We start from the raw sequence: 26,907 nt of genomic DNA on the forward strand, positions 1-26,907 counted from the left end.
CATTTTTCTGTTTTGTCGATTAGAAGAACGTAGATCTTTTTTACATCATTTGGTATAATTTTCTATCGTTTTTTATTCCACAAAGGTTAAGAGAATTTATGATGGAAAAATTAATATTTATCTGTCGTTGATATAATTTGTTCGATTCTCTAACAATCACGCCGAAAGAATCTGCAATTGAAAAGATTAAAAAAATATTAATCTCGATGATCCTGCCAATTTCAAACGTATAAATCTTGCTGAACAATCTGCTACAATTTTGTCTGATTGCTTGTTCTGAGTATTTTTACATATTTCATAAGCAAAATATGAAATGTAATTGCTTTATTTTTATTCATTGTAAGAATATGAACTTTTGTAAATAGTTGGATATAGATATCGTAATTTTGTTAGCCTGTCAGTGCTAAAAATGTTTTTATGCTATACTCATGTAACATTTCCCTCGATCCATTTGTAAACTTTTCCTCGTTCCACTTAATTCATTAAGGTCCCTTGAAAATTTTCGATCGCGAAGTAACAGCGCAATGACGAGAAAAGTTTATTTCAAACTATTCGACGGAATTAAGTTGTTGAAACTATTCGGAATTCGTTTGGATCCGATGTATTTTTATGTAAAAATTTTCAGCATAACTCCTGCGTGGAAGAATATTGATTTTGTAAATATTCTGATTGCGGAAGCCGAGCGAAAACATTTTTTCCTCGATAGTTCAATAAAATAAATCAATTAACAAATGAAGCACTTCCTCTTCTTGGAAAATGTCTCTCTTGTAAAGTCACACTTTTCGTCAGTCGTATTTCATCGTATTTCCTTATTAAACGTGCCCTATTTTTAAATCCAGAATATGAAATTTTCTCGCACTGTAAAAAAATAAATTCAATCAAATTATTTATAGATTGTTCTCAGAAATTGATGAATATATTAAATAAAGGAATTTAGGAAATAACCCTCCTTCGAGGTCGCGTATATATAAATTATTCATCAGTTTCTGTACACTTTTGTATTCATAATTTAATATTCGAATTTTTTACTCATCACTGGGTGTTTGAATTTTTTAAACTGAACCGCTGACATTTCAGTCGGGAATAATTAAACAATGTTAGCGGTGTTTTTTTGTGATCTTAGGTGGTGAAAGAACGAGTGCAGGGAAATCGAACGATTGCAGAAAGTAGGACGCTCTATGATTGTTTTTTGAATAAAGATAGGAACATGAAAGAAAGAAAATTCTGACTTCGCGCACTGCCCCCCCCTTCACCCCAAAAACTAGGTCGACATATACAGAAAATAGTAATACCACTCCTTTGTTCTGTAGCAGCTAAAGTACATTGTTTTTTACGTAAGAAATTATTTATCAAAAAATGTAAATTATGATAACACGAAAAAGTTAGAAGTACAAGTTCACGTATTTCAAAATTGTATAATAATGCGTAATTAGATCGCGGGCGATTATGTATTTATGGATAATTTAAATGCGCAACAATGTACGAAATGTACGTGCTACGAAAAAATGTATTAGGTCGTCCGAAAAGTTTCTTTCGTTTTAGAAGGAAATAATGGATGCACAACATTTTTCGTTTTATATTATTTTATCGAATTACGTATGATCAATTTTGTTCTATCAAGGTAAAGATCACAACGTTTGATAGATTAGGTTTCATGTTTGTACAAAGATGCATCGTTGTAAAAGACGTGTCTGTGAAAGAAAGACACTTTCCGGACAATAGAAAACGCGCAAGCTAAAGAACGTTATGATATAAAGTTTTTCTAATTTCTCGTAAATTATATACCTTCCTTAGTTCATTAACACGTTTAACGCAAGCACGGTGAAATAGTATCTGATGGCGGTGCAGAAGCCACCGGTGACCAACGTCGCGTCGCCAGAATTAACTATTAAGTTACCGCGTATGAAATGTTTCCTCTGAAATGAAATATTAAATACACGTAGTTTCCTCGTGACGTTTGTATAATTCAACTCTCGTTCACTCTTGCAACTAATAACTTCAGATTATGTAATTCTGTAATTACTCTACATTGCTTCTAATCTATAAAAATAAAAAATTTGACGATTTACTTCCTTATCAATTCTGAAGATAGTGATTTTTATGAATCAATCGTTTGTACTCTTATCCAAATAGTGTTCAAATCCGACATACGATACTTTTGCTTCTTTTTATCTATTCGATTTCATTGAAACACGACGGTAATTAACAATTTTATAAAGCAACAATCTTGTTAAGAAAACATAAAAATCGAATTTTTCTAACAAAAAACATGGCAAATTGTCCATCGAAATTGTAATTGTTCGAACTTCGTCGTAAAGATCGAATCCTCGGGAGAGGCAACAAAAAATCGATTTCCCGTGAATTCCTTGGTTTTACCTATGGTATAAAGGGAAAAGCAATAAGCCAGTGGCTCGTAAAACGTTTTTTCCCTCGATAATGAGAACTGGGACTGGTGGTGGCAGCCGTGTAAGAAACGGAATCGTCGATATGAAACAGCAATTTCTCCTCCTTGAGGGGATAATTTGTGTTTATTTCCAAGTAGTCAAATTGAGAATGATCCATAACCGTAGTATTTGCTATCTGTTTCAATGAGTATTAAATAATTCAGTAAATATTATCGACAAAATATATCGCAGTACAGTAAAGCTTCCCTTATTTGAATACCATAATTCTATTATCCGAACATAGTATTTCCCATTAACGGATACCTTTTTCCATCCAAGACTTTTCCATATACAATGTATTCTTTGCTTGATTCGATTGAGTAGCGAAATTATAATATTCTGATATTATAATATTGTAACAAATATAATTAAAATATAATATGGTATTCTATAACTATGGAAACAAAACACGACGTAATTAAAAAAGTCGAAAGCGGTGTAAGTGCGAGCGCCGTAAAAGACACAATTACAGACACGAAAACACAAAAAGAATAATATTAAAAATTATCCGAAGCACGTAGATTCCTGTGACGCTGGCGACAGTAGGAAAAAGCTCAATTATCTTGACGTAACGAAACAGTTTCATTGCGATAGAGACGATAATAACGTCGGATTTACACAAATGGGAACATCAAATTCTGATTTGACCCATGCAGTTACTTAGGTTGGAAGAATTAAGTAACTTAACAGTAAAGGAGACACGAGATCCGTAAATATTTAAAGAAATCATTAATCTCAATTTGTATTTGAAAAATGAAATTTAATATCAGAGAAATGATTGTTCCGGTACTTGAAAACTCCATTAACAGCTTGGTTTGCCTATTAATTCGGATAACGGAAGCCCTGCAGTATATTAAATTGCATCGTTCGCGGTGAAAATACCATTTATGGTATGAAATATGAAAATGTTAAATGAAAGTTTAACTCATTCTCAGCACATACTGTTACTCTCGAAGCGGTTCACAGGCAAAACAGACGAGACACGTTCATCGCGTGACGCTCTTGCTTCCCTTGGGCCAACCACCGCATTAGACATTGTTTCCATAGACAGGATCGATTTCTATGCATCGATGCATAGATATTCAATTAGGCCTTTCCAAGGTCTTACAGATTCTATTAATTTACTTATTCTGAATTTCTTGTTTTTTTCCTCGTGAATTCTTTAATCTTACCACAGACAAGCAATAAGCCCCAGTAGCAAAGAGTGGGAATATACAAGAAGCGACACTCCAGGCGATACCTTTGATGTTACTCGATGCCTTGTCCCTTTAAATTGGTTGTACAGACAAGCCGGATATTTGAAATGACTAAACTCATCTCTTTACTTTATCTTAACCTCTAACGATTAACAATATACCTGTGTTATCACTGTCTATGTATCAGAGATAATACTTTTTCCAGTATGTATTTATATCAACCTTATACAATGAAATAGTTAGGAAATAAGGAATATGATATAACGATAGTTTTTCAAACAATATATCGCAAATACATTGCAAAAGTGTATGTTGTAAATAAAATACAGAAATATTTATTACGAACAAACACGTTGTAAGTAAATTACAAACATACATACATTTGTTATTACATATATTTCTTATAAATATTGTCAAATCTAAACAATTTTACAACCATTGCCTCGGCATTGCTGATTAACAGATCTCGCTACGAGCAAATTATCGCGAGTGAAAATCCGTGCATTCTGTTTTACAAACATTAGTAATACAAATCTACTAGGTTGTCCGGAAAGTGTCTTTCTTTTACAGATACGTGTTTTACAACAACGCATCTTTATACAAACATGAAACCTAATCTGTCGAACGTTGTGATCTTTAGTTTGATAGAACAAAATGGATCATACGTAATTCGATAAAATAATATAAAACGGAAAATGTGCATCCATTATTTCCTTATAAAACGAAAGAAACTTTTCGGACGACCTAATATTCACAGCAAATGTTACAAATATCAATGTAGTACAATTACAAAATTCATCGTAATACAAAGTTTCCTATCTCTTTCAGTATAATATGCTTTACTATAATTTCAAAAGATAATAAATTCCAAAATGAATAAATAACTTTAACAAATAATCGTTTGGGCACAGAGCCCTCGCTATTGCTCGGATCTATGGGCCCTCGAATTTCAGTACTCGGATGCTCACTCAATTCAGATCCGAGTATTCGGATAAACATTTTTCTTCCAGGAATTCACTTAACAAGGTTCAGCTATATTAATAAATTTAACGTATAAGGAAAGCTTCATACGTACTGTTCATACGTGTTTGAGTAACCGCGAGGGAAAAATCAAATCCGAATAGTCGAGTACCGGGATTCGAATTCGGATACTCGGGTACTTAGGTTCGTATCCGGTTCTTGAACCGAAGTTCGTGTAATAATGGGTGGCCCAAGTACTCGGATATCCGGTCTAAATTGGTTGTACCGTTTCGCCTGCATCTAGAAGTGGTTCCTTTGTCAAAGTGTCGCCTCTTGCTGTTCCCCGCCCTTCGCCAGTCACTCGTAAAACGTCTTTTTTTCCCTCGATAATGAGAACTGGCACTCTGGCGGTGGTAGCCGCATAGGAAACGGAATCGTCGATGTGAAAGAGCAATTCCACCCCCGGGGAAACGACGATTCCCGTTCGTTTCGAAGTAGTCCGCTCGATCGACGAAATATCACGACTATTATAATTTCACCAACGATTCGAACGACGCAACGTTCTGAATATTAACGTAACCAACGTTCTCTCGCCGACGAAACATTGCCAATTTCACGTATGTACGTTCAATCGCGTGTATGCACGTTTGAAAATCGTTTTGTCGTTTGCTTGTCGGTCAGGGTACCATCGCGTATTTCTATTTTCTCCTATCGTTTTCGAACCGTGAGTCACGCGTTGCTCTATTACGCCAGCTGAATACGTATCGTTAATGGAACTGGCTTGTATCGTTTCAATGATAGAATGGTTTTTGGCTAAACGCCGATACATTTTACCGCCTGCGTGGCGGTAAGGGGTTGATAAATTACGAGGGTGGAGTTTATAGGTTAATTGACGTGGAAATTTACGATATGTTTGAACTTTCGTTGATTTATGAAGAACTTTCGATCGAGTTATTGGAAGATTTCTTTCTTGCTGCTATTTTTTCTTTTCTTTTTTTTTTTTTTTTTGGTCCTTCAGGGTGAAATCATCCCCTAGAGATTAACGTCAGATTCCTTACTTATCTACGATATCACATAGAAATTGTTTGCTTCTTCGTTCTCTGGTAGAGTGGTATAACGAAATCGTTAGAATAATTGTGAACAATTTTATTTAATTTGAAGACTAAAGTGGATACCATATAAAAATTACCTATTCTTTTATATTCTGCAAGATTATACAACGAAATCGTGAGAATAGTTGGTTCTTTAAATAAGACAAAGATCATTTTCTTTCCTTTTTCTATCGTATTCTTCGTCAAGTTTAATGGATCTTTAATCTTTATTTTTTAAATTTCATATTAAGACGAATATTTTGTTGAAATACTCGTGCGAACATTATTTGGGTATTTTTGTACGATTACAAGAGATATTAATGGATCGATCATAGTTATGATCAGTTTTGCAGTTCTTTACGTATAATCACTCGATACAATGCAAAAGTTATATTGCCCGTTATCATCGCAATAGTAATTGCCCAAATGTTTTGATCGTTAACAATTAGACTGATACAGCTAATTAATGATATTCGTAATTAAATTCGTTTAACATTTTCCATTTATACATTTTGTCCATAATGTAGAAAATTATTGTTGATCAATTTAACAAAGTAATTACTGTACCATTCAACGATTATATATAATTTTCAGCAATTTTCGAACACAATCTAGTTAGCAAATATTGCAAATATATAGAAAGATATTTGTTGTGAGCGATTAATACCGTGACAACATTATGAAATTAATTAAATTATCGGTTTAAAGTGAACCTCGCTTGACTCGCCACAAGTTATTGGTTTCTTTCGAGCAACTTCGTTATCGGTGTCAGAAATAATTAACGCCTGAATTCGGCGTGAATTAATCGTTCGTTATTGGTTTTTCATACATTGACATAATTTCTTGTACGGTATTCTTGCAAAAAGAAGAAGAAACAACAAAGATGATAATATCGACGAAAAAAATGTTCAAAATAATAATTTTATTGATTTTTAAGGCTGAAAGAATTTGTTATCGAATATGTGAAAAACCCAAGACACGAAATTTGAAAATTGAAATTTGAGATTCGGAAATATTAACGTTTTTTAACGTTAAAATTCTGAAAGTTGAAGGTTGAGACTTCACGTTTGAAGTTTGAAAGGTGCAACTTGAAATTTAAATCCTAAAGCTTGAAAGCATAAAAATTTCAGCTTCCGGACTCAAAATGAGAAACTTCAAATCGGAGAATTGGAAATGATAAGTGGAAATTTGAAAGTCTTTTCAGAGTTGCAGGTTCCATGTCGAAATTTGAAACTTGAAACGTGAAGCTTGGAAGTCGATAGACGTATGTTAAAAGGTTGAAATTTGATACTCGTGAAAGTTGCACATTGCAACTTGAAACTTGCAACGTGAATTTTGGAAGTTGAGAAGTGAATGTTAAAAGGTTGAAATTTGAAACTTCAGAGACCGTAAATTAAATATCTGCAAGTTGATGTTTGCATGTTCAAGTTTCAAACTTAAGATTTCGAATAAAATATGTTGCATTCTAAAGCTGATAGTTTAAGATATCATCAGAATTTCAAAACATCAAATTTCTTCACAAAATCTTCACTCTCGCGAATATCTCAAATAATCTCCCTATAAATTCCAATGATCTTTATCGATACTTCGTTATTGATTTCTCCACTTGAAAGTTTCACGATAAAGAAAAATACATCGTTCCAAGAGGAATTTTATTATCAGTACAGTTCGCTACTTGGCCTGCAGCTATATTACTTGGTGTTTAACTCACTTTGATAAAGTCGATCGCCAGAGGATACATCCATAAAGCAAAAGAAGGTAAAGAGAAAAAGAAAAGGGAAGATGCTTTTTCAAGGGGAAGCAATCCATCGAAACTTTAAGGGCGTACTCGTAACAAGATTTCAAGTTGTAATTGTTGTCTTGATAACGTCTTAGATTTGCCAATCTTTGACTAAAGAAACTTTATACTTTCCCTATTTAATTTATCCCAAATTGGTGAAATATTATTTCTTCATTAGAATAAAAGAAGCAACAATAATAGAATGTTTAATTTTTTACTTATTTACTATTTAAATATAATTTGTTCATTGGGATAAGAAAACCAATGATGAAAACTTTACTTTTGCTATTTAAATCTCGCTAACTTGTTGAAATGATTTGTTCATTAGGATATATGTAATAAGAAACCTATCTAGTATCATTTCTTCATAAAAATATTATATCATTCGTATAGGAAAGATCATTTGTTTATTAGGATAAGAATAATAAAAGGTCTATTCTTTTACCATGATAATTAATTTATTTATTAGCCAAATTATCCTACATTATAGTGAAATATACAATAATTTTTTTCAGTAGAATAAAGGAACCAATAACAAGACGTCTATCTTTGCTATTTATATCTTCCTAAATTGATGAAATATAATTTGTCCATTGGAACGAGGGAACGAAGAATAACAAGAGCTCTACTTTCGCCATTTAAGTCATCCTAAATTGATGAAATGTCATTTGTTCATTAGAATAAGGGAACCAAGAGTAATAAGATAATAAAATAGAAGCAAATAACGAAATATAAGATTCTTCGTAATTGCTTTGCCTCGGCAAAATACGGCTGATAAAATAGGAAAAAATAACTCTGCCTTCCTTGAATTGATTAATAGAGGTTGCTACATACCTTCCTGAAAGCTAAACGAAAATAAGGTGCTTGTACTTCCAGTAATATCTCTGTCGTAGGTTTCCCTGCTTAATGAAAATACAGGAACGAGGAAAATGTCTTGTAATCTAACAATTTATTATGTTAATGGACTAGTTGAAATATTGAGATTGTTCCTTAACAGATTTCCTGAGATTTCCTGAGAGAAAGTTTCATTATTTAATATTTTTTCAAATTTGTTTTTATTTAAACACCAAACGGAGGAATATTCGAACACAATCGAACGAATCTATTTAAATTTTTCTTAAAGTTAAACATTTTTTTTTAACGATGTACACAGTGATCAAATTGAGAACGATCTATACCACACGACGTAAGAATTTGTCATCCGCTTCAATAAATGTCAAATATTTTAGTAAATGTTGTATCGACTAATTTATTTATTTTCACTTATTTCTCCTTCGTCATTTGATATTTTACTGAAAAACACCAACTTTCTTACCTAAACGAAACAACAAGAAAGAAACAATGCGGATTTTCAAAGACTTCGTTCATCCATTCTCTTGTACTTCCTTTCCGTACATTTTTTCGTTCTAACGAGAACTATTGACCCATATCTCAGGTTCTTGTGATCTTCTTCCTCCTTACCTCGTTGCTAGCTCGAGCGATAATTAGAAAACTTCGTCACGTTAATTATGATATTTACACAATTTCGTTAGAGAAATTAAAATTTTGTTTGTCTGAAACGGGTATCACAGAATAAACGTGAAACGAAATACCAACGATTTTGAGATGAATTTATTGAGAGTAGGAAAGAACAATTATTTGTTTATTTTTTTGGGAAGCAAAATTTGAAGAGTATACGATAGTTACATAATTGTAAGTTATAACTTTAAATTATGTTTTTCTTACTTGCAAATGTTTTCGTAATTTATAAACATAAATGACGTTTATTTTTCTTAATAATAAAATAATTCGAAACTTACAATGGGGAATTTAAAAGCCGAGGATCTCGTAGATTAGAAGCCCAGATACCAAGCTGAAATATCAAAGTTAAAATATCTTTTCAATTTTCAACGTTCGGCTCGTCGAACTTTCGCATCGCAAATTTCTATCTGTAAGCTTGAAATTCCAAATTCGAAGTTTGAAATATCGCGAAACTTTGAACTTCAGAACTTTTAATCCGAAATTTCAACTTTAAGATTTCGATAAATTGAAGTTCCGACAAGTAAGCAATGGGCTGACTTACACATCACTTTGATACTCAGCCGTAGCCAGAATCCAGATACGTGTCAGCATCCCTAAGGAGGCTAAGCAGAGCTTACAGTGAAGAAATAAATAAACATAGAAACAAAGGAAGAAAAATCTGAGATAAAACACAGAATCCATCCGCATAGAAATATTTTGTTCGTTGGGAATATTTTTCGCAATTTCGAAAATTTATATCTTTTTCTTATCTTCGTCCTCGAAACGTTAAACTTATTAACCAGAGGATATTAAACAAATCTATAAATTTATTTAAATAAAGAGTCCGCCTTTTATTAGCTTTTTATACGGAAATTAAAATTTTTATTTTTCTCGAAGAATTCGTGATAACATTTTACGATGTTACAACAATGGACTGTTCTCCTTTTTGCTAAAGCATTTCGTGTACGTGTAATAAATGAGTGTAGGTGTCGTGGATCAATGAATGGTTTCAGGATGGCCTGCAGCGACGAATTTCCTCGGCACTGCATCAACTTTCTTTTTGCATTTTTCTTTGCAACTTTAACGTATCTTGTTATCTGTCGAGAGAGGACACACCTCAGGCAATAAAATTGAAAGAGCGAAAAGGAAAAATAGCATTTCTTTATAAAATCTCACGAGTTTAATTTTACTTCTTGTAACATCTGTAGTACAATAGTTTCTTAAATGAAATAGAATTTTTTAACCAGAACAATTAGAGTTTTATCCTCTTTTGAGTGTAATATTTACAACAAAATTTAGAATAACTCCAATACAATTTTCAGTATAAATTGAAATTCAAAATACAAGATTTTGGAGGATGAAGAAATTCATTCATCCTTTAATATCCATACAATGAAACTTTTCAATCTTGTATTGATGTTACTTTTGTAATGATTTTCTCCTTTAAGATAAAAGGATAATAATTTCACTAAAAGTGCAATTGTTTGTAAATGGGCCGAATAATATACATATAACAAAGCTTCCCGATTTCTTCTTAATATTATTTTTTAACGATTCTATTCCTTAGAACAACTTCATGCAATTTCATATAGAATTTCCATAAAAAATTGCAGAGTACAAATAAAAATTCCAATTCCAAATACAAGTTCAAATAAAATATCATTTATTCATCGTGAAGTATACAATCGAGTTCCCTGAATGTTCTTTGAATCTATTTTAATAATATTATTTTGATAATCCTTACAACGTGTCTGATATTAAAATTTGTCTTTGTCGTCACAAGACTCAAACGTATCGGGCGTCGCCTGAGATCGTTTCAAAATCGGTTTCGCAATGGAAAATCTAGATGGAGGATATGTTCTGTGCAAAGAGCTGGTCTTTATCTTATTTTGGGGAATGAACAGATCAGGGCATGGTCTTTGTAAAATTATACGGCCTCTAGAAACGGTGCCTTTAGCTCGGTTCGTTTCAAAACCACGAATAAACGTGATGAGATCGTCGGTAGAACGACGCAAATGATTTTAATACGATAACGTATTAAATGTTCGTTTATGAAAGAGCATTATTGCATTTTATCCCATAGCGGTGACAAGGGAGAAGAAGGGAGTATTGCAATCGCAATACTGATATCATTGGTTGTTATTTCAAATATAATGAAAGAGGGATGAGATTAAACGAAATTAAAATTCAGAGTAGAAGATGGAAGCTAGGCATTTTGCAGTTTTTAATTTCGACCTTTCAATTTCTGGATTCTTAGTTTGCAGCTTACATTTGATACGCCAAGTTCTAAATTTTAAATTCCACGTTCGCTAACTCGTGGATTCCAAATTCCAGACTTTTTAATTTGAAGTTTCAAGTTCTTAGATCCTGGTCTCTAAATTTTTGTAGAAATTTCGAATTTTCCGGTGTCGAATTCTTTGAGCTACTTGCGAGCTGTGGATTCTAAAATTCTAAATTCTAAATTTCGAGTTTTCTATTTTCTTAGTCCTATAGCGTGCCCAACGGATCGAGACAGTAAACGTAAACAAAACGTGATTGCTGCAGCTGCGGTTATTGGCTACGACAGGCTGTCACAGAGTGACAGAATGTCACTAGTCGGCAGTCAATAGTTGCAGCCGCGGTAATCACGCTTTGTTTACGTTTATTGCCTCGACTCGTCGGACAGACAATAAATTAGAAATTTCACGCCTTGAATTGCAAATTGCAAATTTCCAATTTCCAGTCTTTAATTCTAAATTGCAAATTTCCAATCTCTGATATGTAGCTTTCTACATCCCATTTCACGTGCCATGTACCAAATTTCAAGGAGCTCACCTTCTATTGTTAATTGCTGAACTTTAAATAGCAATATAAATTCTGCTATTTCAATTTTCAATTCAAAATTTCCATTTCCACCTTGCAATCTTCGAACTAAATACGAAATTTCCGTGCTTTTATTTTTCCATATTTTACATAAATATATCGTTTTCATCTTTATCCTCGTTAATACAGGATCAGATAAACCTATGATGAATGGCGGATCAGAATCGAACAGGAACGTCAAATGGAATTTATGTGTTTGTTCTGTTGTAGCTGAACACGGAATGGGCACAAGTTGAAGTTATAAATCTGATCAATGATGGCAGCGGTCTTGGATTCGGAATCGTCGGTGGACGAAGCACCGGTGTTGTCGTTAAAACGATCCTTCCTGGAGGTGTCGCCGATCGGGTAAGTTTATTGCAAACATTTTCTCTTATTCAAACAATTATTAAAAATTTCACAGTCCTTCAAAATCGTTCAATTTTATACACCAAATCTCAATGGATATTCTGGAATTGTATACGTACTTAGATTTTATAAAATACTTTTCACCGATGATTTTATTTTATCTTATCTTATTTCATTTTCTATAACATTGACACGATCCTTTTGTGATAATTAAATCCTGTTGAAAACACGAAGCCATTCTAAATTTTTAAGGTCTTTTCAACTTCGTTACTTACAAGAATTAACGAATAGAAATGAAGGAAAAACAGTACAGAAGATAGATTTTAATTAATCACTTGTTTCGAAGATAAACTTAGAACAAACTTATTCAATTCACAATTTATTTAGCTTAAGATTTAAAGAGATTCTTCTTTTAACTTTCTTTAAGTAACTCCAGATTGGGCGAAAAGAATGTATAATTTTTCATTCGTTAAATGATTTGAAGTTTTTCCATTTGACAGTACATTCATAAATAGCGATTCATAGACTCCGTAACATTCGATTGCCCTATATTCTTCCTCTAGCAGCCTCAACCACATTTTACCATCAATAAAATTGCAAATCGAATCAGGCTGTGGTTACCGTGGATGCGTATTCGAACGAATTGACGTTCTGATGAACTTCATACATCCAGGTAATCAAATATGTATATAGACTTTTTTATGAGTGTATGCACTTCGATCTATAGGCGTTTCATTCGTCAGTTCTTCCAAATACCTCGGTGGTTGGCATTGATAGCGGCACAACTGAAAGAATTCCAAATTTCATTTTATCGAATAGAAAGCTTATATTATGTTTTTATTTATATCGTGTAAAAAATAAAAACAGTATTTATATTTCCATGAGTTTTGCGTGAGAAGGCAAAATTTTTACTTACCGCCGCTGTCAAACTGCACTTTGCCACAGCAACACCGGCTCATCTTCAGTTGTTTCGTTACGCTGTAACTGAAGGGTTTTACCGCTTTCGCGATATCAAATCAAACGAAAGGAGTGAAAATTTGTTTGATAAAAATCATGTCTCGAGCGTTTTCTTCTTTCTGAAAGACGCAGAATCTGTCTGCTTAGGGAGGGACTCGTCGTCGCTAATAAACACAAAATGAGAAATAGCGTTGGAATATCTCACCAATTCTGTCAATTTTAAAACGTTTTTCTCTTTAACACTTTGACGATCATATGCTTTGACAAACATATATAGCCTGAATTCCGCGTATTTTTGGAGCGATTGAAAAGATTCAAACGGTCGCTGGCAAAGTTCGTTCCGATTTACATTTATTGAATTTTATAAGTGCCATTTTGTTCCACAACGTTTCTCCATCTTTCACGCAACTTGAATATTCCATCGTACCAGAAGCTTTCAGGTTTTTCAGCGGAAAACTTACCAATATGATTTTTTATGTCGACAAAAGTGTTAAAAATCGGAACGAACTTTCCGAGCAGCATTTAGGAGTGTAATATTCTATTGAAAATCAACGAGCATATTTACAGATACCTTTAACAACGTTTTTTAGCGTGACATGCCTGAAAACAATTTCCTCGATGGAGAGATACTAAGCAAAATTTATTATTCTAATAAATTCCTTAAAAGTCGGAACAAGCTTTCCGAGCAGCATTTAACGAGTGTAATTCTATTTAATTTTCTATTAAAAAACAACGAGCATGTTTACAGATATCTCTAGCAACGTTTTTTAGCGTGACATGCTTGGAAACAATTTCCTCGATGGAGAGATACTAAGCAAAATTTATTATGTTAACAAATTCATTAAAAATCGGAACTTTCCGAGCAATAAATATTATACCAATATATCGATAGCGGCTTCGTATTACTCAAGCAAGTAACGTAAAAACACTTGGATAACATGTCGTTTATAGCATCCATTGCTTTTTTTTACTGTTTTAATTAACAATAGCTAACATTTTTATAAGATACCGCATGAAGTATGCGAGACGCGAATTCGCGTCTGCAGTCCGCAAAGTGTTAAAATTCACGCTTTTTGAGCCATGCCATTATCAGCGACAAGCAACGACGTATCCACTGTAATCACAGCCATAATCAGAACTTCTATGCGAAAACCAGAAGTCCTGCAACATAAAGATAGGCGATCAAAAATTTGAAAAAAGAGAGGAAACAGTAGAAAATAAACGAGGCAAGAACATTTAACTATGATCGATTCCCGAATTAAAAACGGTCTGTTCGCGGTACGATTTGTAGGATAATCGGCTGCAGAGCGGGGACCATATATTGCAAATCGGCGATGTCAATCTGCGGGGAATGGGAAGTGAACAGGTTGCGGCAGTTCTGCGACAATCCGGCACACATGTGCGCCTCGTTGTCGCGAGACCTGTCGAACCAACGTCACCGGATTACCAGGTATTGTATCCAAATTTTCCATTTTTTGTCTGTTTCTTTTATTTTTTTATTCAATGAGCATATTCCGAAAGTTTAAAAATTCGAACGTTTAAGAAATTGCGCGTTCGAAGGTTGAAGGATTGGAATGTTTGAGAATTTTTGAGATTCGAAGCTTCGAAAATTTAAATAGTTGAGAATTGAAGAAGTCGATGGTCTTGAATATTTGACAATTAGCAAAATAGAAAATAGAAAAGTATTTTGAAAATTTGGATTTTTCAAGGTTTGGGAATTCGAAAATATAGGAATTGTAAAGTTGAACATTTGGAAATTGCACGGTTTAAAAATTTAAAGACTTGGAGACTGGAAAGTTTGAATATCACGAAACTTGAAAACGTAAAAGTTATAGAATCTTATAGAACTTTAAGATTCGATGGGTTAGAAATTATCAATTTTGAAGTTTGAAGATTTAAAAATTTGATAAGAATTAAAAGTTTCCGATTGAAATCAATAGCACTATTTTTCTTCGTTATTTTATTACAAGTGGAAATATTTACATTATTTTCTACTTCTTTTTCTTATTATTTCACTCGGTCCTTGGATTTTATAGCATTAGCTTGGAAAGTCTAATGAAATGGCTTGATCGAGATTTTCCTTAATTAAATGGCAGCAGGGCGTTTTCATTAAATCATCTGATCGGACTGTTTGCACAGTAAATACTGCCATAATTGATCGTCTTGTAGTACTGGAAAGAATTATTAAATAAAAAGCACTTAAGTCGTTCGACTTTTCTCGCTTTCGCAGCAGTTACATCTCGTATTTGCTTTTTACAATGGAACGTACTTACGATATTACTAAAATAAATTTACTTCACGATAAAAGATTTCGATTGTTCAGGCTTTAACATGTAATTGAAAACTCCTTTATTATTTTAATATATTAATCCAAGAAACTTAACAAAAAATCGATGTAATGTATAAATATAAAGGAAACACGTTCGATTTTTATAAAAATGATACCAATTTTTTAATAATCTTTTCTATAAATATTGGAAATTTGAATAAGATATACTGTAATCAATTCGTACTTCTTTTAATTCTTATATTCTCATACGAGACTCTGGGAAGCCAAACTGATTAATTCCACTTTTTTATACGATCATCAATTTCATATTATTCAGACACAATTAATATTTGAAGAAATTGAAGAACTCAAAAAAGAAATCATAAGTTTACTTATCACGAAGCATGAATAATTGCAAATTCTGAGGTAAATTAAAAAAATTAGTACTTGTAACTGTTAACAAAATAGTAATTGTCATTTTTCTATGCAACCCAATTTATGGAGTTAATCAGCATGGTCTCTGAGAGTGTCAGGGTATCAGCGCGTCTTCAGACCCTTGATGCAGCTGGTTGCAATGCTGGTGAAACGCCGGGAAACAATTTCTCGAGAACACGACTTCGACCCAAAGACCTGAAGCAAATGTGTGCTAAATAATGTTGAAATTTTATCGAAGCCATATAATCATTAAGACAAGCAATATTTTAATGTTCTCAACGTAGCAACGCTATAATGAGAAATATTTTGAAAATTAAGAAGGGGATGAAGACACATGTTCAACTTCAAAATTAAATATAAAGACAATTTTGCTAATAAGAGACTGACCTATGCAATATACAAAATCCTAAAACCTGTAAAGAGCATTGTTTTACTTGTACAAAGATGAAAAAGAAAAGAAAAGGAAAGATATAAAGTGTGACCTATCGTGTGCTTCCCCTGTAGTCTTTAAATATCATGTCACGTGCAATATAGCAGAAATAAACATGAAATAAAATGAAGGAATTGTATATCATCGTTGGTCCGAAATTCGAGCCAGAAATTCCAAAGGAACGGCACGTTTCAGGCACTCGGCAGCCACGCTCCGATCGTACCAACGAAGATTCTGGGTGACCCGGACGAGTTGGACCGCCACCTGGTACACAGCGTGCCGGAGACATACAACATACGCCACGTGCAGCCCGACAACGCATACGACAACGGCTACATATTCTCTCAAGAATCCGACGTCGAGATGCATGTGAGTCGGCAAAACCTTATGACATTTCATCGTTCCTACCCTTTCATCCTTTCATTTCGTCAACACGTTCCTTCTGCCAACTGTACCGTTTTCTGCATGGAACCTTTCATCTTGAATTATCAACGTTTTGAATGTGCTGGGAAGAGCATTTAGACGAAACGAGCGGATGATCCTTCTTGTCTCTCTGTGGTAAAATTAAAATGTAAACGAGTATCCTTTCGCTGAATCGGGAATCGAATATCCAAATGTCCTAAAAATACATTTGTAATTATAACTTTTTTGCCAGACTTTTTTTTATAATTATCGTTTCTTTATTAGATATCATTAGAATCTCTTCAAAAGATCAGGAATGATACAGTGTTGTTACCGTTTGGTACGTGCAGGTGGAAGGTTCCATAACGGGAAAGTTTCATGGAAACATCCTGACACTCAATAACGCAATATCGTTCGTGCGTCACTGTGGATGAAGTACCTGGAAATTTGTAATAATTCTCGTTTATTATATCGTTAGACATAATGTTCTTTAAGTCCATTTGTAAGTTTACTTCGCGATTTAAAACATAATTTTTCAATATCTACCTTATCCACGTTTCGAGAATAGTCACAACTTTTTTTAAACTGAAAATAAGAAAATTGACCGAATTGTAGGCTATTCAATTCGGTCTCTTCAAAGCATATGCCCTATTGACTCGTTTCTTGAAAAACTTTGTTTCTTGAATATTAATCGTGTACTTACCTAAATTCAGAGATTGTTGAGGTTGACTGATAAATTTGTAATAGGAAAATATACTGAAATAAGTATAGGTATAAGTATAAGTACAGGTATAGTGTATGCTGATCCAGGTCCTCACTCTTTCAGTGTTACGATACAGTAGGGATCGTATATTTATAACAATTCATATATTTATAGCAAAGGACATTACCAAAAAGTTAACCATGGTGTGTAGCTCTAGCTGAAGGCTACAAGAAACAACAATAGAGATCTACTTATAGCTCTTTTGTTTCTAGACCTTGTAATCTCAAACAAAATTTATATTCAAGTGCACAATAATATGGTCCTCTCCTTATTTTGAATTTTATTCGCTAAATTCAATTCTCATCGTAACAATGGTCTCTAGATCACGTATACACAAAAAAGAAAGGTGTAGAGTTTTTCTTGAGGTAATTACTTCAACAGAAACGAATACAAAGCGGAAGTGATCACTTTGGTTTTCTAAGAGACTCATACATGAATGGAGAATTGTTCAAAACAGAACTTGCGTAGTGAAATTTGGAAATTAATAAGAAATCGAATTAATCAATTTGCCTCTTCACAGACTCATACATAAATGTGAGATATCTTATAAAATTTCTTGCTTCGTCTAAATCGCTGCAACGCTAAAAAAATCCCCTGGCATTGTATTTTGTGCGTCATAATCGACTTCTCATTTGCTGAATCTTCCAAGAATACGCAATATCATTCGATGTTATTGTGTCGGTGCTATTATCTGGAAAAGGACGATTGTTCAATAGGCAAGACCAGGTCTCATCGTGGACGTAGTACGCAACCCATTGCCAATTGGAGCGATGCCAGTGATACCACCGGTTCCGGTGCAGATCCCGGAACTTCCGGTCCTCACCATGGACACCATCGATGTTAACTCACTGCCAGAAATGGAACGGTTCACCGTCGAGCTTAAGAAGGACATTTACGGCCTCGGGATCACCATCGCTGGATACGTTTGCGAGAAAGGTAATCCCTCGCGCGCCACAAAGAGTTATGGCCCTTGGTTGTTTCGTGTGAATTATTTGTAACGCGTGGAGAACTAGAAGCTTCCAGAGAAATGTGCTTTGGTGATCCTTGGAATTTTAGCGACTGGCTGAAAAATTGGATACTCGTCGAGTTACGTTTATAGCCCGTACTTGTATATTATTTCGCGTCTTTGAATTTTAAACGTTCGAAAGCTCGAAAATTTGCAAATTTGAGAGTTTCGAAGTTTAAAGGGTCGAAAGTTTTAGAGGTTCACAAGTTTGATGGTTTCGAAATTTTGGGGGATCGCAAGGTCTCTCGAAGCTTAGAAATTTGACGAGGTCTACAAACTCGGGAATTTCGGGTTTCGAAGGTTCTTTTGTAGTTCGGAAATTTAAGAATTGCGTAACTCTTTGAATATTTTGAAAATTCTAAGTTTAGAAGTTGGAGAATTTCGAGGTTTAAGCATCCGGTCAAAGGTTGAGAAAGCTGAGGTTTCCAAGTACGAAGGTTTGTAAGTTTGAAGTTTTAGAAGTTTCGAACATTCGGAGGTTTCGACGTTTGTATATTTGAAAATTTATAGATTCGCAGTTGCTTGCTTGCATCTTAAAACTGCGGAAATACAGAAAAATTCAAAATACGGTATTCCGTACCATAGTTAGAATATAATATTTCTTTTGCTACATAGTAATCACTCTTATCTCGTTTCGATTACAGAGGAGCTGTCTGGCATCTTCGTGAAGAGCATCAGCGAGGGCAGTGCGGCAGACTTGAGCAACAAGATCCAAATAAACGATAGAATAGTAGAGGTGGACGGCCATTCTTTACAGGGTTATTCAAATCATGAGGCCGTCGAGGTGCTACGGCGCACTGGACAAACGGTAGTTCTATGTCTGGAGAGATATCTACGTGGACCAAAGTACGACCAGCTTCAGCAAGCAATCGCGGCCAGTGAACTGAGACTACCTCAACCGAGCTCTCCATCAATCACCAGTTTGCCAAGCTTCCCGATTAGCGCGGTAAATTCTCTTCCTTCGAGTGTTTTATTCAAATTCATATCTGATAAACGGGCTTCTGAAAAATATGGAATATTATCATTACAACTTTAGCGGCACATGAGTCGATGAGGCAAATCGATGTTTTGTCTTGAGACATTGACACCGTCTTGACATACTAAACGTATCGACAAACAAACTCCGGACAAAACAATGTCGCCGCTACGTGCAGCCGTCAATCGAAGTTGAATTTAAGCTTTCCGACTTAAACTTCCCCGATCAGTATAAATAACCGAACACGTTCGTTAAGACAGTCAGTAGCAGTCAGCTTCTTGTATCAGCGATCAGTACGCATTCATTAGCAAATCAGTGATCAGTTACTATCGAGTGATCTACGGTTGACTCTATATTTTGTATTATATATTTACAAATACATTTGACTACACGAAATATCCACTCGTCCCATCACTATAAACGCCAATATGTTCAATCGTACAATCGTCCTCTATACAACCATTAAATAATTGAATTATCATTGAATTATCATATCATCATAAAAGATATTTTCTACCTTTTATTTAAATTAACACGTTCGAGATCAGTGACTTGGAACAAAATTCTTCCGAATTTTTTGAAAACTTTTGGCATTGTTTAGGCAATTTTTATTTGAAAATGCGTTATGTTGTACACGGTATGTCATCGGATGCCCGTAATGATTTTGATGTTTTATACAATTCGTGTGAAATAGCGTTTTAGTTAAAATCTCAAAAAGATAAACACGCAAAAGGTAATGATATTTATTTCAGGAATGAGAAAATTATATAACACGTATATAATAGGTATAAGCGTTATTTATTTGTTTAATTGTGCGAGACATGTTTATTGCAGTCGGTCATTGCGAAATGCATAGCATGCGTAGCATGTACGCTGTGCCATCGGTCTGGAATGTGTTAAGTATATTTTTGTACAGGTGTTGTTCGATTCAAACAAATTGAACCAATTATTCATACAATTATTTATGATCAATATAATACGATGTAAAATCAGGACTCACGTATAATCTGAGTATTATTCATATAACGTAGTATCTTGAATTATAAAATAACACAGTCTGCGTTTAAGTGAAGCGACGAATATATTTCGAAAAGTTGGAAATTAATTATTGTAAATATTCAAAAATCACATGGTATTTAGAAATTAATTTCTAATTTAATTAACCTAGATGAAATAGAAGGTATCTACTAGTAATTGCAGCAACAGTAAAATAGGAAGTAGGAACAGACAGTTCAACAATATTAATAGTGAGAAAGAAAAAAAAATTGTTTAATCTCGTTTGCGAGGATAAAACTATAAAAATATATAAAGTTTTAATGTTTAATATTTATACAACTTTAACAAGGTAGAACTTATTTCTTTCACAGAAACTAACTTTACAAAATGGTATGTTAATATATGAAACACATTTTGTTTGCAGGATGGAGAAACTACTACTGAGATAGAACCGGAAGGAGAATCGCACACGACTGTTGACAGCGCAGTTCTACAAGAGGGTGAACGCGAGAGATCCTCGGAGGAATTAGATGACGCGGCAAATGTGGAAGCTCTGTTGAGCGACCCATCCAGCGAGCTTACACCTCAAATTCGAGCCGCCATTAAGGCGAAATGGCAGAAGATCGTAGGCCCAGACACGGAAATTGTGGTATGTACCTTGCTACATTAATACCTTCTTACTCTGAATAATGTAATATATCCTTCATGTTTTAGGATTGGTGAGAATTTAATTATCAGAATTCTTGCATTTGATGCTACTTAAAATTTTGGATTATCCTTATGTAAATGACATTGTTTGCAAGAAAGTATAGTAGAAAATTTCTAAAAGGGTTTCGTCAAGTGGTGAATTAGAGATTCATTTTTAAAAGAAGATTCGATAGATTGAGAAAGCAATTTAATTAACCGAAGACTTGGAAATTACATTTTAAAGACTCTAACAATTTAGAAAGCTACGTGGCTAATTGGAAATTTAGAAATTATTTTTTAAAAACTACAAATCTTCCAAACATAATTATTCGCGTTTAATGTTTAAAAATCTTCTTTATTTCTTATAACATCTATATACGAGTGTGTATATAAATTTTTCATCAACGAAAAATTAAAGAAGAAAATTTTCCTGTCTATTACCGATAGGTAGCGCAATTGAAGAAATTTGCGGAAGGTAGTGGCCTTGGTATAAGCTTGGAGGGAACGGTGGATGTGGAGAATGGACAGGAAGTTAGACCGCATCATTACATAAGATCGATTCTCCCGGAAGGACCCGTAGGACAAAACGGAACGCTGCGTTCAGGGGATGAATTGCTGGAGGTAAAGCAATAGTTTGGTTACAGAGTTCAAGAAGCTCTCCTCCCTCTTAAATCCAATTACCATAAAGGATTAATACCTCTGGCAAAATGTGTGTGGTTTAGCAACTTGTAGTTTGTCGTCGGTTTACTTTATCAATTTATTAATAATGAATATAATTTCATTATTCTTATTACACCCTTTAACCAAATTAGAATCAATTGTCTCTATATTAAGAAGTACAGAATAATAAATTATACTGTATTTTTTAATATTTTGCGTTTAAATATTATAAAAGAAAATTGTGGTTCCTTTTATTTTTAGAGAAGAGTGATTTTTAAGTTCAATATACTGTCGATTAATCCTGTAATACCCAAATTCTTTTTTTATTGGGTTTTGGGACAATACAGAAATATAATACTCTTTTTAACGTTGTAAAGTTGTTTATCGCTTTTATCTTGGTTTCTTGCATAGATAACAAATATTTTTATTTTCTTACAAATTTCTAAAGCATTGATTGTTGATTATTTTTTGCAACTATGTTAGTTTAACAATTAATAATCTAAAACTGTAAATAAGTTTTAGTAGTATTTTATTGTGAAATAAAATTTCTGCATTCGATATTAGTAGCCAGCAGAATTTGTATGAAAATAAATAATTTTTGATAGATATTACGTTTTGTGCCATTAGTTATGTTCAGTTACGTTTTGTACGTATAATATTAATTTCGTATATTTGCTGATGCTCGAGAAATGCACCAGTAAACACAAAATGGACACAGCTTTCTAAGCTGAGAAGCTTGGTATGGGCACAGCGTCCTAGATAATCAGCCATCTAAGCGCTAACCGTGGCTAATGCTGTTTAACTTTGACGATTAGGCGAGAATCATTGCTTTCTGTGGAAAAAAAATCGTGAACCGAATAGCCAGTGCATTCGCTACTAAATTTGCATGTAAAATTGTGACATACATTAAAATTTAATTGAAACTTGGCGAATAGGAACATTCGAAATTAGAATAAGCACATTAGAAATACTACGTGTGTTCTATACATATTTACGTCATTGAAATTTTCCATAAACATACAAAAATCATTAATCTAACCATCAGCGTTTCTAAAATTCCAAAAATGACGAAGATACATTAAATATTCGGATAAATAAGTTATCAAATATTCAAAGATTAGCTGTCGTCAGATATTTATAATATAAAATAATAACTCAATATGTGCGCATATTAATCTAAAAGCAACATTATTTGCGTTATTATTACATTATTGTAAAAAAATCATTAATCTGTAGAAACAACATTAATTAATTTCAAAGTAGCTGTCACATATAATTTCAATTAAAAGACGCTTCGCGAATTATAACACCCAGTGTAAATCACCTTTCATACCAACCCTTCCCCAATCTCCCCATTGAATCAATTAATAACGAATTCATAAATAAAGCTGATCCATTAATATTCAACGATTTTACTGTCAACAGGTGAACGGATATCGATTGCTCGGCATTAATCATATGGAAGTAGTTAGCGTGTTAAAAGAATTACCCATACACGTTCGCATGGTCTGTGGAAGAAACATCGCTTCGCAGGATCCTCTTTGCCCTATCGACACTGCTCAACATCAAGCTGCGTTCCAAACCAGAGTAAGAAATTGAACATTTTCTAATAAATAATAATGCAGTTCGAGTACGTAATATCGGTATTTCGAGCGTAACCAGGTGAAACGTGTTTTATAGAGCATCCTTGGCGGATCTCTGCAGAATTTATTGCCAACAATGGACCGTTTGGTGAAGGCCAAGTCTGACGGCTCGTTAGCGTCGACGACGACCACGGCTACGGTGACCGATGCAAGCTTGAATAAAATGAAGTCGCGATCTTTGGAACCGTTGACTGGTCTGGCGATGTGGAGCTCCGAACCGCAGATCATCGAACTGGTAAAGGGAGAACGGGGCCTTGGGTTCTCCATTTTGGATTATCAGGTATAAAAACGTTTCGTTGGTTTACCTATGTTTTATTAATTATTTATGTTTTACCGATGTTAGTTGTAATTGATTAATGGCGGACGTTTTGTGAAATTCTAATCTAACCACAAACATTCAAATTATCTTAGTTTGGAATTACATAAATTAATAATTACTTATTACTTAATATAGTTAATAATTACCATGTAATAAAATAATGATTTCTATATCAAGAATAACGCAATCGTCGTTATGCGGTATGTATATTGTGTTGTTATCGATACATTAAATTATAATGATATTGATGTTTCAGTATTAAGTAGATTTATCGTTATCGGTTTGGGACTAATTAGTGTAGATGTATAGTACAGGAATTTCCGGGATTATTGCGTTTAGTAAGATTTGGTAGCTGGGTTACGAGGGTTCTAACGTGTTACATAACTGGGGGGTTGCGTAATGGAAGAAGCCAGAAAATCGACCCAAGTCAATCGAATTCATGTTATATTAGTTTTCGAATGCGCATGATTTATTAAGAGATTTTAGAGATTGGATTGGAAACTAGAAATATCCGGAAAAATAAAATATCCCCAAGCTATCTTTTCTTGCATACAGTCTCCATTACTCTTCGATCAATATGTATTCATTTTTCAAAAACTTCCTGTTTATAATAACAATCAAACGTTTTCAAAATTCCTTACATTCCTCCTCTTTGCAAGTCCTTCTTCTCTCTCATTTAAAAGTTTCAAATTTTCACTCTTTCCCTAAAAAAATCACCCCTCCAAAATAATAACAATATAACAATCTTTAATTTAATATATAATCTCTATCATAAATACATTAATGTATGAGTTATTATAAAGTCGGTATCTCTCACAGCAACATTTTTAAATGTACCCTTACACTTATTTTGACGTACACCCAAACCCAGTCTAAACACTAAAACCAGCACACTAACAATCTTCCATCTGTCTGTTCTAGGATCCAATGAACCCCAATGAGACTGTGATAGTAATAAGATCACTGGTGCCCGGTGGCGTAGCTCAAGTAGATGGTCAGTTAATACCAGGCGATCGTCTTCTTTTCGTCAATGATATCGCCCTGGAGAATGCAACGCTGGACCAGGCGGTGCAGGCGCTGAAAGGCGCCCCTAAGGGCACCGTGCGCATCGGTGTGGCGAAACCATTGCCCATCCCAGACAGTATTGTCCAGGTGAGCGATCAGGAGGATCGGATCGAACCGACCGTCGATAGGGATAGCGAGACGGCCACGTGCTCGATCATGGATAGCCACAAACAGAGGCGAGAATATTTCAGGGAACGTAAAGTGAACGTGATCGAACCGCCTCATCATATGGATTTGATCGAGGGTTTGAAGCATCAGCACAATCTTGTTAAATCTGAGAGTTTCTAAGAACGATGGATTTAGAATGGATTTAGAATGAATTTAGATTGATGCTCTTGAGTAAAATGGGGATCTTCTACTCCTGGATATGGTGCACTGTTTTAAGATAATGCTGGAAACAGAAAGGAAGTTATGTTAGGTTGGTTGGTTTTAATTTGGATTCTTCTTTTTCCTTAGGTTGATGGTTAGAAAGTAATACAAGTTTAAATTCTGATACAATAGAACTCCATTTACTGGAAAGAAATTTTAATTAATGCCTGATTAAGTGAACTATTGCTGATTAAGTTCACTTATCTGAATGTGAGCTTCTATTACGTAAACGAAAAATAATAAGTCGCGGGGAAAATTAGTGAGCACCTATTATATAAACTGTTTATTCCTCGACAAATTCCGAACAATGGAGCATAGTGGAATTTTCTTCATAATAGAACCTTTTTTATCTGAGCAAACCGACTGGTTCTTGTAATAGAGATTCGCTAGCATTCCCTTCGCTTTTTTTTTTTTTTTTATTAATTCTATTAATGGGATTTAATTATTAGAATATCAACTGTTCCTCTTTTGATTCATAAAATCTATGTTGTATACACACAGTGGTTGTGCATATCGATATATCATTCATATTCATTATAAGAATACATAATGTTTGTATGTATACGATTTGAAATTACGTTCGACCATCAACTTATTGGGAATTTAATCCTCCAGTTCGAGAGGTAGAAAATCCTATGAGAGGCTCTATCAATGAACGTCACTAATTTTTATCAATATCGTCCAATATTGAAGTCTTTTATGCTTCAATCTATTCATCCAACCGTTTTTCTGAATTGCAGAATACGTTTATTGTTAGAATAACCGCTCAATATTCTACACATATCTATGGTAAACCAATATCTCCAACGTCCATGAAGATCAAATGTTATGTACATGACATGAACGTTTGTATGTATATCAAGTGGTTTCTTGTATGTGTAGACAGGAGTAGAAGAGATCCGAAACGCTCAGAGAGATTTGGTTTCAATAATGTTGGTTTAGGTGTATAGTTTGACCAATGTATCTTTGATAGTTAGATTGTACCATTTCTGCAGTAGACCATCAACAAGAATATAAAGGAATTCGAGTTGCAAATAGTGGAACAATCTACAACTGTACACAGATCCACTGAAGTTAGAATCAATACAATCTGCAAACAAATCCTAAGTTTACACGACTACTATCTTAACACCAGAAAGATCAATTGAATCGAGTTAATCCATTAACAGATTGACAATTATTTTCACAAATATAAATATCATTATTAACGATTGTTTGATCTTAAAAGAAGAATCTTCTTGTGTACTTAAAATAGCGTCGAATTTATTTTTAGTAATTATTTTAGTATAGGAGTGAAAAGTACTTGAGTCTTCTACCATTAAATCATCTATCTTCTTTTGAAATTAGATACTGTACTAAGCTATCCTAAATAGTAAAAAAATCATCTTCGATCCGATTTTAATATCAGTTCCTCTTTATCGACTCATGCAAATGAGTGGCAAAATTATATTGGTCAAACTGTACACGTTATATGACGAACTTAAAAGAATCTGTCTGTGCTTGCTCAAATCAGTTGTTATATTTTCAAGACATGTATTCAGCCTCTGTTTCCACGTCTATCGAATGGATTCGCCTCGTGACTCGCGTGTCTTCGAGACGACCGACTTTTCCAGCGAAATTCGCATCGATTAAGCATTTTCGGTTTTTTCCTGGATATCTTTTTTTATTGTTTTACTGTTGGCCTCTTGGAACTTATAAATCAGTGACGATGCTTGAAGGTTCTTCCCCAGGGTTGTTCCTACAGGATGATCG

The 26,907-nt window shown here is 33.9% G+C and overlaps 1 protein-coding gene across 2 annotated transcripts in view; it reads left to right on the plus strand.

Moving 5' to 3' along the window:
* Positions 1–26,907, plus strand: part of LOC126865645 (uncharacterized) — a 173,316-nt gene that overhangs the window by 86,284 nt on the left and 60,125 nt on the right. For both annotated transcript variants that reach the window (XM_050618423.1, XM_050618422.1), the window contains 10 exons: positions 12,044–12,178; positions 14,427–14,585; positions 16,465–16,638; positions 18,151–18,370; positions 19,085–19,386; positions 20,837–21,061; positions 21,547–21,720; positions 23,185–23,346; positions 23,440–23,682; positions 24,643–24,873. In XM_050618423.1, coding sequence (XP_050474380.1) covers positions 12,044–12,178; positions 14,427–14,585; positions 16,465–16,638; positions 18,151–18,370; positions 19,085–19,386; positions 20,837–21,061; positions 21,547–21,720; positions 23,185–23,346; positions 23,440–23,682; positions 24,643–24,873 — 2,025 coding nt within the window. The remainder of the gene's footprint in view (positions 1–12,043; positions 12,179–14,426; positions 14,586–16,464; positions 16,639–18,150; positions 18,371–19,084; positions 19,387–20,836; positions 21,062–21,546; positions 21,721–23,184; positions 23,347–23,439; positions 23,683–24,642; positions 24,874–26,907) is intronic.

This window comes from Bombus huntii, chromosome 5 (genome assembly GCF_024542735.1).
Source record: "Bombus huntii isolate Logan2020A chromosome 5, iyBomHunt1.1, whole genome shotgun sequence".
In the NCBI taxonomy this organism is placed as follows: Eukaryota; Metazoa; Arthropoda; class Insecta; order Hymenoptera; family Apidae; genus Bombus; species Bombus huntii.